Source organism: Colletes latitarsis, chromosome 4 (genome assembly GCF_051014445.1).
Source record: "Colletes latitarsis isolate SP2378_abdomen chromosome 4, iyColLati1, whole genome shotgun sequence".
NCBI lineage: Eukaryota > Metazoa > Arthropoda > Insecta > Hymenoptera > Colletidae > Colletes > Colletes latitarsis.
In genome coordinates this window covers 22,817,535-22,832,343 of record NC_135137.1, presented here as the reverse complement: position 1 = coordinate 22,832,343, position 14,809 = coordinate 22,817,535, and the positions used below count along the sequence as shown (strand labels likewise).

The 14,809-nt window shown below is 35.9% G+C and overlaps 2 protein-coding genes across 2 annotated transcripts in view; one reads left to right on the top strand and one right to left on the bottom strand.

Moving 5' to 3' along the window:
* The window catches only part of Hbs1 (translation elongation factor EF-1alpha (GTPase) HBS1), a 196,445-nt gene that overhangs the window by 83,808 nt on the left and 97,828 nt on the right, over positions 1-14,809 (bottom strand). The gene's annotated exons all lie outside the window — the stretch shown is intronic.
* Positions 1-14,809, top strand: part of Gudu (Armadillo repeat-containing protein gudu) — a 118,519-nt gene that overhangs the window by 44,932 nt on the left and 58,778 nt on the right. The window contains exon 5 of the mRNA XM_076763906.1: positions 10,705-10,953. Within this exon, the coding sequence (XP_076620021.1) occupies positions 10,705-10,953 (249 nt within the window). The remainder of the gene's footprint in view (positions 1-10,704; positions 10,954-14,809) is intronic.

Below are 14,809 nucleotides of genomic sequence, written 5' to 3'. Positions count from 1 at the left end.
TGCCTGAGTGAAAGTGAGTGAGAGAGTGACAAATACAAACCAGCGTGAGCTTGTGCGCTCCCAACGCATGAGCAACCAAGTTTTAGAACAAACAATGACTTCTGAGTACAGGGGTCATGATATCACAAAAGATCCACAAATGAATACAGAACCAGAAAACTTAACTGCACCATTCCAATCAATCCGAAACACATACGCCTCAACGGTAACCAATGGAAACTTTCCGAAAAGGACCAAGCGATAACAATAGATTCAATAGAGGAAACTTCGATTAATGATTACACAAACGCACTTGAAAAAATTATCAGTTCCGCCTCTATCCGCTTCATTTCAAGAATTTCGAACAACAGAGTCTGCATTTACCTGGATTCCAAAGACACCAGCACCAAGATAGTAAGCAATCACAGCCACATGACAATAAATAACAACACTGTGAACGTGAAACGATTAATTACTCCATCTCAGCGGATAATACTCTCTAATGTCTCGCCAACGATTCCTCATGACACAATTGAACAAGTTCTTAAACACAACAAAATCAGAATCACATCCAAAATAATCTTTTAGAGAGCCGGTATCCATGAACCTGGTTACACGCATATACTAAACTTCAGACGACAATTATACGTACACCCTGAGGACACAAGCAGGATCCCCGAGTCTTTCACCATAGCATATGAGAATATAACATATAGAATCTTCTCCACACCGACAAACTCAGCTGTTTCCGCTGTAATCAAACAGGTCACGTAGCTAAACAATGCCCGAAGAAAGACGAAGACAACACTACCGCCGATAACATCGACTATCCTTCTCAATTACACACACAAACAGATCCAGAATCCACATCACAGCCAATAAGTATACCTACCACCATTACTGCTCCACAGCCAGAAGAGGCAAAGCCGTTACGAGTAAACAGTATCTTGAACTCAGGTAACAAAAGAGCACATACACTATCCACAATCAGTCTAAAAGAAATCCTCAATACCGATTCTGTATCAAATCAAGACATATTAATGCAAGCTACCCCACATACTCAAGAAGTCCTGTCAAGCAGAAAAAAAAGTACCAAACGTATCAAATTAGTAGATAAAATGACCAGTAATATCAAAAATATGCTCGAACTAGCAAAATCCAAAATTAACGAACCCGAATCAAACTACCCACTGAACTATAATCAATTAACCATTCTCATGGAAAATACACTTGGCATTAAAAATCCCTATAGCATGGCATTAGACTTCACACAAAATATACCAGGGTTAATAGAGATGTTAACAGAAATCTACCTACTCCCACCTGAAGGAAAGAAGCATAAAAAAACAGAATTCCCAGATTAACTAAAATACAAACTGGCTGAACTACCATTAACATCCTTAGAAAATTCATTAGTTAGTTGCACCCTAGCAACATCAGATAATGAAACCAAAAATGAAACTGCCACACACATCAACCCACCAATTCCAACATAACACAAACCTCTAATTAACTTACAAAACCTACCCGCACACAAAATCAAATACCACTAAATTAAAATACTCACAATCTTACAATAGAACTTAAACGTATTCTCCCTCCGACTACCATATCTACAACTTCTCCTGAAGAAATACCAACCAGATGTAATCTGCCTTCAAGAAACCCATCTCAAACCCAACCAAACAATTCGAATCAAGAATTTTACACCGTTTGTCCACAACAGGAATGCAGAAACCGCCAGCGGAGGAGTAGCCATTTTGATAAATAACTCCTTATATAGTGAGCAAATCCCAATCAATTCAAACATGGAAACAATTTCGACCAAAATATATTCATCCACGAAGATACACCTCTGTAATATATATAAACCGAACAGCTACCAACTAAACGAATCCGAATTAAGCAATTTAATTAATAACATACCAAAACCATTTATCATTACTGGGGACTTCAACAGCCATAACACACTCTGGGGTTCAAAAAGAACTGATTCAAGAAGTAACATTATGGAAAAAATCCTACTCAACCATAACTTAATACTCCTCAATGACCAAAAACCAACACACTTTAATTCAGCTAACGGCTCTTCTAGCATAATAGACTTAACCTTAAGCAACGTCAACATTGCATACAAATGCAAATGTACTACTACTCCAGACCTGCACGACAGTGACCACTACCCGATTTTATTAAAAATACAATTAGACCGAACAGTTAACTACCTACAACCACCTCTCAGATGGAAATTTGAACTGACCAACTGGAGCAAATATAGTAGACTCATCGAACTTAACACCCCTTCTTTAGATAATAACGCCATAACAAACTTTAATGATATTGAACAAATAATAAAAGAATTTACCCAGATCATCATCGAAGTCACTGACCAATCCATCCCAAAAACAAAACCTCGACCTGGAAAAAAGCGCTGTACTGTACCTTGGTGGAACGAGGAATGTGAAATTGCAATAAAAAACTACAAACACGCCTTCAACAGATACAAAAAATAAAAGACAACCACAAATCTTATACAATTCAAAAAACTTAGAGCTAGAGCAAGGATGGCCATTAAAAAGAATAAGAAACAATCCTGGATAAATTTCTTATCTACAATAAATAACTCTACCCCCACCAAAGTAATGTGGAACAAAATAAAAGCAATTCAAGGCTCCCATTCAAAAAAGAATATTACAGCTTTAACTACGCCAGAAAAAACCATAACCAACCACCACAAAGAAATAGCAAACTTACTAGTTAAAACATTTGCCAAAAACTCTAGTGATAAAAACTACGATAGCAACTTCCTTAAATATAAAACTGAACGAACATTCCCCGAGACCAATAAAACCCCCGGTATCAGAAACCAGGACCTTTATTTAATCAACGAAACATTCAAAATTGAAGAATTAAATAGGATACTGAAACAATGTAAAAATACCAGTCCTGGCCCTGACGGAATACCTAACAAACTACTGGTAAACCTCCCCCCGAATGGACTCAAACACCTGCTAGAGATATTCAATTTCATATAGGAAAATGGCATATTCCCAGAATCGTGGAATGAGGCTATAATCATCCCAATCGTCAAACCTGGTAAGGACCCTCTACTCCCAGAAAGCTATCGACCCATAGCACTAACCAACAACATGTGCAAACTATTAGAAAAAATGATCAACCACAGACTACAATGGGTATTAGAAAATAAGAACACAATATCCCAACTTCAAAGCGGCTTTAGAAAGTACCATTCAACCATCGACCAATTAATTAACATAGAGGCTCAAATATGTGACAGCTTAGTAAATAATTACCATACTACTCTTATAGCTATGGACATTGACAAAGCGTATGATATGATTTGCAGAGAGAGGATATTAGGTATTCTAAAAAAGCTGGGCCTTCATGGTAATGTCTTTTTGTTTATCAAAAACTTCCTGAAGACAAGACGCATTAAACTTAGAACCAACAACTGTCTATCCGACGCCATGATACTGCAAAATGGAGTCCCTCAAGGTTCAGTGATAAGCATAACACTATTCCTAGTATCCATAAACGCTGTTCTCTCTGTACCAAACTTACCAATCCAGGCATATCTCTTCGTAGATGACTTAACGATAATATACAAAGGAAAATATGAAAATACCACAGAACAATTACTCCAAAACGCACTAGACAACCTACAGAATTGGGCAGTAAAAAATGGTTTTCGCTTCTCTGAAACTAAAACCAAATATATAACCTTCTCCAAGCGACACACACCTACAATAAAGTTACACCTTGGAAACACAGAACTGAAACAAGTCAATTCAATCAAGGTATTATGTATGACATTTGACGATAAATTAACCTAGAATATCCATATATCCAATCTGAGAAAGGAATGTAATAATCGTCCAAACATCTTAAAAACACTATCAGCCAATACGTGGGGAGCAGACATGAAGGTCCTATTAAACATGTACAAAACAACCATCAGAAGCAAGTTAGACTACGGATCTATCATTTATGATGCAGGAAAGGAATCTATACTAAAAAAACTGGATCCTATACATAACACTACTCTGAGAATAATAACTGGAACCTTTAGAACCAGTCCCATACTAAGTATTTTAAAAAAAGCAAACGTACCTCCGCTCAAATTCAGAAGAAAACTTCTCTGCATTACACAAGTAATAAAAATATCTACTACCCCAAATAAATCTTCCTTTAAAAATATTTTTTCAGACCGTTACATCATAAAATACAATAATAAAAAACTGACTCCCAAACCCTTTTATTATAGAGACCACAAACTTGAAGAGAAACTCAACACAAAATTTTTTCCTACTATTCCACGAAGAAAAACCGCAATACCAGCATGGGTCATGCACCCCATCGAAGTATACACAGACTTAACAGTATACAAAAAATCTGACACCAATCCTGTAATATTTCGTAACCTAACCACTGAAACTATAGATCGCTACAGAAACTATACCCATATCTATACTGACGGATCAAAAACTGAAACCGGCACGGGATACGCAGTAATCACCCCGGAATCCACACTTTCAACTGTCGTCGAGGTAACTCCGAATTACATTTATTGGATCGTTTATTAGAATTTTCGTACAAACTGGTATAGGTTTACCATGTATGTCCGGGATGACAATGTGACCCTGTGGTCTGGTGTACAAGACTGCCCGTCTCCCTGTTGGGTCCGGTATTTAATTTAGGCCTCCTGAAGGGGTGGGAGGTAGAGTAGGAGAGCAGCCAAGGAATTCTGAGAAAGGGGGTATTTGGGAAATCTGTTATCAGGAGGAGCCATCTTGGTGACACTAGGAATTTTGGAAAAAGGGGACGCTCGGAAAATCGGCGTATTGTTTAGAGGGTCTATCGCCAAGATGGATAACCATCTTGGCGACACTTGGAATGCACATTCCCTTATTGAATGGTCGGATTCCCAACTGGACCCATCTCGTTGGGTCCGGACAAGGGAAACCCATTCGTCTAGTGGAAGGTCGATTGGCGGTTATCGCGATAAAACCAAATTAGCACCATGTACATCAATTTTTACCGCTGAAGCAACCGCCATCAACCATGCTATAAAAATCTCTTACATAAACTCTTATACACACGCCATTATTTTCACTGATTCAATGAGCACTTTAGCAGCACTAACCAGCATACCATCGGATAATGACATCCTCCTTCAAATTCAGGAAACGAACCATCAAATCACAAAAAAGGGCAACAAAATAATACTTGCATGGATACAGGAACACGTAGGCATTCCAGGAAATGAAAAAGCCGACCAGATAGCAAAACAAGTATTCAACTCACCAACTAGCTACCAAAATATCCCCACCAAAGAGGATTTAATTAAAGAAATCAGAATCAAGTTAAAATGCCAGTGGGAAAAACACAGCTTTGTCACACACCAAAAACATAGATGACTCTTTTTTTACAGAAAATTGCTATAATCCGAATAAGAATTGGACACTCCAAAATCTCCCATTCATATTTATTATCAAAGGAACCCATTCCAATATGCGAACACTGCAACACAACAATTACAACGGACCACCTAATCCTTGACTGCCCAAAATACAATACTCTTTGCCGTAAATACAAGCTGGAATCTCAACTTAAAGAAAACCTCACCAACAAAAAGCTACGCAATCTACTGGGATTCATCAAAGAAATAAAATTAATCGACAAAATATAAGGAAAAACTACTCGACCGACGCCGCTAATAACCTCGCAGTGGATGAATAATAAAAACATTTTTTCGATGAGTACCACTATTATCGAAACTACATAGAGTAATTGCTATACACACTGTATCTATTTATAATTTATAAATCGCTCCACCTTTGCCACGATGTCATAGGTGGGTAATAAAAACAATTAATCTTTTCATTGCTGTTAAGAAACTGGTTACTGTTATTGTTACTTGTTACTTGTTACTGTATAATTTAGTACAAGCCTACAATGCTTCATTAAAATCAAAGTTAGAACGGCTACTAGCATAGTGGATATGCACGCAAGATGTAAATCATCAAAATCTGCAAAACTGTAGGAGGCAATTTTAAAATATTACATACCAATAGATTTGGAATAAAATGCTCGTCATTTTTTGTCATCATGAAAATTTCAATAAAATGAAAAATTAAGTTGATAAAAAATTTAACAAAATACAATTTGTTTATAACAAAAAAAAATTTAACACCATGTTATTGTACATAAGAAACCATTAACCTCGCCCGTTAACAATTTTTTCGTATGTCTTTCCGTTTTCGAGATAGCCGTTTCGAGCCTAAACTTCAAGGGGTGGTTTCACCCCTTAAACTCGAGTTACCGCAGCTAAAAAAATACGTGTCGATTATTTTTGACTGCTTTATAAGTGTACGAAGTTTCATCAGAATCGAATCCGGACCGTTCGCGAAGGTTCCTTGTTAGTTGGTTTGAAATTCGTTTTGTTAATTTGACAGGAGTGACATAATTTTATATAATTCTGAATATCCATCTTAATTGTAGGCCAATAATAATGTTCCTTGATTCTATTATATGTTTTATTAAAACCAAAATGTCCCGTTAGTGTATTATCGTGATTTTCTTGCAAAATTTTATTTATTTCGTCCTGTGTTTTTGGCGTTATTTTATTATTATGGAATATCTTTATGTCGTTTGTAGCAAATACGTACTTTAGCATTTCGTACAATATATTAGATTTCAAATTGCTGCTCTTATAAGGATAAATAAAAACAAAACCATTGCTGTGAATTTTAGAATGCAGTGATTAGAAGTATTTGAACAAGTGTTTGTATTCTATCTTATCGAAATGTAAGTTTGATGGAAATAGCAGATATACTGTCTGTTTTTCGTTTTTTAAAATAGATTCGTCATGTAAGGTAGGCTGTAAGTCGGTTAAGTCAAAATTTGAATGTATGTATTCGGAATATTGGTTGCTTTCGTCTAAATCTAAGGACCAAATTAAAACAATTGGTTCGTTGATCTTTGTGAGGCTTCGAGTCTCTACTGGGAATTCTACCGGCTGTAGTTGTGTATAATGGAATTTTTAAAAATCTTGATATGTTTGAGATCGTGTATTGGCGATTTGCGCTTGATTCATTGCAAAAAGTCGTGAAAGTCCATCTACATTTGAATTTATACATCCTGGTTTATATCTAATTTCGTAACTATATTCTTCGAGTTTCAATCGCCATCTTACTAATTTTGGAGAGGGGTTTTTGCAGTTAAACAACCATTGAAGTGGTCGGTGGCCTGTGTAAATGATAAACGTTCTGCCGTATAAATATAGACGGAAATGTTCTATCGAGTTGACGATTGCTAAAAGTTCTTTTTCTGCTGCTCCAATTCCTACATCGGATGCATCCATGGTTAAAATGAATTGGTTCTCGAAATCTAGATACTGAAGGATTGGTTTATTAATTAATTTTTCTTTTAAGGTGAGAAATGCTTGCTCTTGAGGTTCTATCCATTTGAACTTTACATCTTTCTTTAATAATTAGATTAAGGATTTAGCTATAATAGAGAAGTTTTCCATAAATTTTCTATAATATCCTACCATTACTAGGAACATCTTGATTTCTTTAGTATTACGCGGCCTTGGGACCTTTTTTACACTCGTGACTTTATTTGGATTAGGTTCGATTCCTTTATCAGATCTAACATGGCCTAAATATTCGCAGGATTTCTTTAAAAATTCACATTTATCTGACTGAAATTTTAAATTATGTTCTCTGAAAGTACGTTTTTTAATTTTCGAGTGTGATCCTCTAGTGTGGATTCGAAAATAATTAAGTTGTCCAGATAAACAAAACATTGTATGTTATTTAACCCGGTTAATACGTTATTCATCATGCGTTGGAAACAGGATGGAGCATTTTTCAGACAGACTGGCATTCGGGTAAACTCGTAATGCCCATCAGGTGTGGAGAATGCAGTTTTAGGACTGTCATTGGGATCCATGGGAATTTGATGAAATCCATTAACTAAATCCAATGTTGTGAAATATTGTGCATGCCCTAGTTGGTTTAATGTATCTTCGATATTTGGGAGAGGATATGAGTCACCTATTGTTTTCTGATTTAGCTTCCGATAATCGATTACTATTCTCTACTTGCGTTTCCTAGATGCATCGAGCTTTTTGGGAACCATCCATAAGGGGCTCGACCATGGACTAGTCAACAGTTTGATAATACCGTGTGCTAACATCTTTTCAATTTGTTTCTCTACTTCTGCTTTGTGGATTTGAGGATAACGATAAGTTTTTGCTTGCACTGGCGTATCGTCTATAGTTGGAATTTTATGGGATGTTGCGGTGGTACGTGTAAGTAAGTCGGAAGAAAGATGAAATATGTCGTTGAATTCTGAGCAAATTTCTTTAATTGAATTGAATTCTTCTGAGTTTAAATGATTTAACTGTAGATTTTGATTCAATACTTCTAAACGATTTGACTCTTTATTATTGTCTCGATTTTCAGCAAGGCTATAAATGTACGAATGATTACGGATAGGTTCAATGAATATTTCAGGAATTGGAATTTCAAATGATTGAATAGACGTATTTAATATCGTTACTAACCCTCGATTATTGTGATCGACTTTAACAATTGCGTCTGGAATTAAGAGAGAATTGTTTGAATTTAAACTCTGCCTAGACACGATTCCCTCTTGAATATTAGATGGATTTATTAATTTTATAGGAATTACAGTTTCGGACCATCCACAAATTGTTATTGTTGTTTGAGAGCATTGTGGAGTATTCTGACTGAGAGATATAGGAGTTGAAATTGAATTTAGTGATAATAGAAAATCTTCATAATTGATTCTGGCGCGATGTGCTTTCAGAAAATCATCACCTAGGATACCGTCAAATGGAATATTTGAAGCTACGTCCAAAACTTGGAATTTACCGATGATTTTGCCACTACGAATTGCTAACTCTATTGCTGTTTCCCCAATTGTTTGAATCGTGAAGTGCGAGGCTATCTCGTTTAGAATTGTGTAATTATTTTTATCTACCATATAATTTTGAATATGATGCCTTAATTAAGGATATGCTAGCTCCCGTGTCGATTAAGAATTTTAAAATACCATCATCTGCTATAGAATGATGTGATTCAAATAACACATAAGGCTGATTGTGAGGCGATGACGATGCAGTAGTAAAATTATCTAATAGTAGAGGTTGTTGAATTCTGATGTCATTGTTTCTATAGATATAGAGGGATTGGGAAGATCCTGGGCATTGCAAAAAATTTGTTGTTCTAGGAGCAACGTTGTTGTCATTTGAGGATGTATCATGATTGATAACGTTTTGTGGTGAAAAGGAGTTTGTCGAAGTTTATCCAGGGGTGTATTTAAACCGTGAATTTGAAATTTGGTAGTGTTGAGAATAAGCATTGCATCCATATATTTTTAATGGAAATTTGTATCAGTGGTGCGGTCCCCTCCCTTGCTAAGGTTAGTACTACCTGAGGAGGACACTCGTTTATGGCACCTACTGAGCGTCTCGGCTTTTTCCGAGCCTCAAGCTCAGTTAGCAGAAAACTGTTAAACTATGAACAGCATTTGCGTTTGTAAAACTATTATACCTTATTTAAAATATATCTTAAATCGAAACCCTGTTGTATTTATTTAACAAATAAATATTCAACAGGTAGCGATTCGTGGGTACTCCTTAATGTTGGAAATTGGCTTTAAAATTTGAATTTTGATTGCAATTTGAATGTATTCTAGAATTATTAAATTCGCGTTTTCTACATTCTTCTATTACATGTCCAAACCGTTTGCAATACCTACACTGTTTAGGTTCACTTTGAGGTACTCTGTTTCTATCAAATTTTTGAAAATGTTCGCAGTTTCGAACCTGGTGAACAGTATTCGATCGTTTCGAAATTCACGATGCCAGAGATTACAAAGTTCCGAAAGTATTGACCGAACATAAAGTTTGGAAACTATTGACCGCTTTGAACCTCTGTTCTGGTCGAATATTATATATACAGGGTGTTCGGCCACCCCTGGGAAAAATTTTAATGAGAGATTCTAGAGGCCAAAATAAGACGAAAATCAAGAATACCAATTTGTTAATTCAATTTGTTAATTGAGGCTTCGTTAAAAAGTTATTAACGTTTAAAGTTCTGCCCGTACTGAATTTTTTTCTCGAAAATGAGCAAGATTTCGAGGGTATATCTATTCACCAAAAATGATTGTAATTGACCCCCACAACCGAAAATAATTTTTTCAGAACGATTTAAAATTTTTTTTTTCGTCGAAAAATTTCAGCACCTACCCGATTTTTTTTCTCGAAAGTGGATAGGATTTTGGAGGTATGTGTAATGACCTAAAATGATTGTAATTGACCCCCGCAACAAAAAATAATTTTTCCAAAACGATTTGAAATTTTTGAATTTAATTGTTAATAACTTTTTAACGAAGCCTCCATCAACAAATTGGTATACTTGATTTTCGTCTTATTTTGGCCTCTAGAATCTCCTATTAAAATTTTTCCCTGGGGTGGCCAAACACTCTGTATATGTATATGTATATTCATTATTATAATACAATTTTTACATACAATAGTATATATACAATATTTATTATTATAAAATTAGATTAGTTTATAATTTAAAAATAGCAGAATAACTTTGTAACATAGAAGAAGTTAGGCAATTGAAATCTTTAATAAATGAAACAATTTTCAATATTCAATAGTTGGACGTAATGGACGTACCAGATACTATTCTCAGACGATCTTATGATGATTTGAATGAAACTAAGAAAGAACTGATAGCAGTCGCGACAGCCTGTGCAAAGGTTCTGGACTCCATAAGTAGCAGCCCGAAAGTAAGGGAAGAGCTTAGGAAACACGGGGTAGTGAAACTTATGGAACGTTTTTTAAAATCCAAGCACACTTCTTTAATAATACCTATGATTGGTACTGTTCAACAGTGTGCAAGTATGGTAAGTAAAATTTCTTATCAAATATAAATCTTAAACGCTATGAATGTTAAACATTCTAATGCTTCTAAAACCGGGGGCACACGAGCGTTAAAACGACGTGTGTTGCGACGAACGTCGATTTCAACGGCCGTTACGGCAAGTGACACTCGTATGACCTGCTGCATTTCTCGGTATACAATGGAAAACGTGCGTCGACGTATCCCAACGTTAGTTCTAACATAAATACGTCGATGAAAAATCGACGCACGTAACGGACGTTGAAAGCGATGCACGTTCGGAGTGTGTGGTTTCTAATATACGACAATGTATTTCTACAACGGACGTTGTAACGTCCATCGCAACGTGTATGGTTTTAACGCTCGTATGCCCCCGGCCTTAATCAATTAAATAATAAAACAAAATTTTGTTAAATTATTTTTCTTATAAGAAATTCCAGTTTTATATCGGAATTGTTTGCTGATGTAGAATTTGCCTTTATTCCATCAATGGCCACATTTTAGACACCCCTGCAGTCAACGACCGCCAATTCGTCGTTTGCTTTTACAGTCAATCACAGCCAAAATCGCACACCACATATAAAAGTATGTTTCAAAGAATATATGTTTTAAAGAAATAAATATTGTTTAACATACAAAAATAATGTTACTATAATACAGTGCAGAAAACATCTCACAGCTAAAATTGTATGCTATTCCCCTCCAGGAATTGTGAGTAAAATGGACAAAAATGTATTTATTTACACAACGACGACATTATACAAAAGATATGAACAATTAAAACCCACTGATCTATGCGAGTACGATTTTTTCTTTTTCTTCTCTCACTTAGGCACGTCTTCCAACTCACATTTATTTCAATACTCTCTCTCTCTCGATCCTTGATTTCTACTACCTGTTAGACACTTCGCCACGCTCACTTACAAAGATAAACACTAGGTCACGACATACAAATAAAGTTCATTTTCTAATCTATGATAACCATATTACCACAATCTCCCCCCTTGGTTTCATAGATTCATAACGCACATAAAATTCTTTATATTTCTCAACAATGCAGATCCACTTAAGGGTTTGGCCATACAATCCGCCATCATACTCTCCTTTGGAACGTGTATCACTTTTATCGAATAATCTTTTACATGTTCTTTAACAAAATGATGTTTCCTGTTCAACAACTTTGTTCTCGTTTTAAAACTACCACCATTAGCTAATTTCACTGCATTCAAATTATCACATTTCAATTCTTTTCTCATATTATCACACATATCTATTTCAGTCAACGTCTCACTCATCCAAATCAATTCTTTTACCCCGTCTAACATCGAATCTAACTCACTTTCGGTTGTTAATAAAGCGACTGTTCCTTGTTTTTTACATTTCCAGTGAATAAGATCACCGTTTCTATATATATAAAAGTAGACCACTAAATGATTTCGCGTCTCTCGTGCTGTCCCATGATGCATCCGTTTCGCATATTAGTCCTTTCTCCGAATTCGCTTTCCCATATTCTATCCTATAATTAATTGTTCTTTTCAAATATGTCAAAATGCGTTTCAATGCACTCAAATGCATCATTTTTGGGCATAACAATTCCTGATATGCCCTTTCATCGCACTTTGGACTTCCATCGTCTTCACTTAGTTTTTGGTTAATGTCCATCGGAGAATTGACTCCACTGCTCTCATTCATTCCATAGGCATCCAATAGATCCTCGATATAATTCCTCTGACTGACAAATATCTTCCCTTTTTCTTGAATTATCTGCATTCCGAGTACCTGTTTCGCTGCTCCCAAATTTTTTAATTCTATATATTTATTCAATTCATCCATACACTTTGCTTCGAACGAATCCGTACTGCTCATCACTGTCATATCGTCCACATGTATACCACAATACAAAAAATCATTCTTCTGTTTGATGTAAAATAAACAAGGATCGTGGGTGCATTCTTTCAATCCAATTTTTTGGAGAATGTTTGTCAGATATTCGTTCCAGCATCTACTTGCCTGTTTCAAACCGTAAATTCTCTTTTTTAATTTACACACTTGTCCATTGTTGTTTTTAAAGCCTTCAGGTTGTTCCATATAGATTTCCTCAGTTAACTGCCCGTGTAAAAAAGCTATCTTAACATCATAAATTTTTAATTTTCTCCCATACTCAGCACATATGCTGAATAGCAATCTTATGGCTTCCATTCGAATAGTCGGTGAAAAAGTCTCCTCAAAGTCAAAGCCTGGCCTTTGCGTGCATCTCATAGCCACTAACCTTGCCTTAAATTTTATTCCTGATACAGCAGCAAAGTCTTCTTTAGTAGAAAAAATCTACTTGCATTTTATCACCCTTTTTTCTATCGGACGTGCAACTAGATCCCAAACTTTATGCCGTTTCAGCGATGTTATTTCATCTTCCATTGCTTGTTTCCATTGGGCCCATTCCGGCGACAGCTTCGCTTCCTTGACAGATTTTGGAATTTTTCTATCAGTACATTTCATCACTCTCTTACCTTTTATTCTTGTTGATCTTCTCTTTCTTTATCCAGTGTTTCTTGCTCTTGTCTTCGTAGATATTCTCTCACTTGAATCGCCTCTTTTGTCGTACCTTTTTTTCTTCCTGCTCTTTCTCTTGTTGTTGGCTCTTCCAGCGATATATCATTTACTCGATTATCATCATATATTTCGTCTACATTGTTTTCATCGCTTACAATATCCACCCTCGCATCATCATAGTCACTACTATCTTCGCCACTCATTCTTTCTTCTTCTCTCAACTCTACTTCATTCTCTTCTCCTTCTTCTGTTCTCTACTCTTCATTTGTATCTTCTTCGTCCTCCAACTCTAATCCAACAACAATCAAGTTACTATTTTCATCATCTTCATTATTTTCTTTTTCTTTACAATGCAATAGATCCGAACCATTCTTCTCTTCGTCAAATTTTACATCGCAGTCGCTTTTGATATTTCCTGTTTCAATAATGTACACACGGTAAGTACCACCATTATTGTACCCCATGAAGATTCCTCTTATTGTTTTCGATTCAAATTTTTTTTTAATCCCTCCTTTCCTTAGTGCGTACGCTGCATAACCGAATTTTCTCATATGTTGTATGTTCGGAGGTTTATTGTGCTAAATTTCATACGGAGTTTTTCCATGGACCCGTGACTTCACCCTGTTTCTTATACAGGGTGTTCGGCCACCCCTGGGAAAAATTTTAATGGGGGATTCTAGAGGCCAAAATGAGACGAAAATCAAGAATACCAATTTGTTGATGGAGGCTTCGTTAAAAAGTTATTAACGCTTAAAGTTCCGCCCGTACTGAATTTTTTTCTCGAAAGTGCGTAGGATTTCAGGGGTATATGTAATGACCAAAAATGATTGTAATTGACCTCCGCAACCGAAAATAATTTTTTCAGAACGATTTGAAAATTTTTTTTTCGTTTAGGCACCTAATTAGATTTTCGGTAAGGAATTTTTTTTCTCGAAAGTGCGTAGGATTTCGAGGGTATGTGTAATGAGCAAAAATGATTGTAATTGACCCTCGCAATCGAAAATAATTTTTTTAGAACGATTTGAAATTTTTGAATTTAATTGTGAATAACTTTTTAACGAAGCCTACATCAACAAATTGGTATTCTTGATTTTCGTCTCATTTTGGCCTCTAGAATCCCCCATTAAAATCTTTCCCAGGAGTGGCCGAACACCCTGTATATGATGTATGATTTTGGGTGTGACTAACTGTATTTGCTTCATACCCTTCACACATTAAGTGTCGCTTCGCGCTAAAGGTGCCGCGGAATACCCAAGCTAAGAAGCCTATACCTCTAACTAAGCAGGATCCGCCACCTGGCTCCATCAACT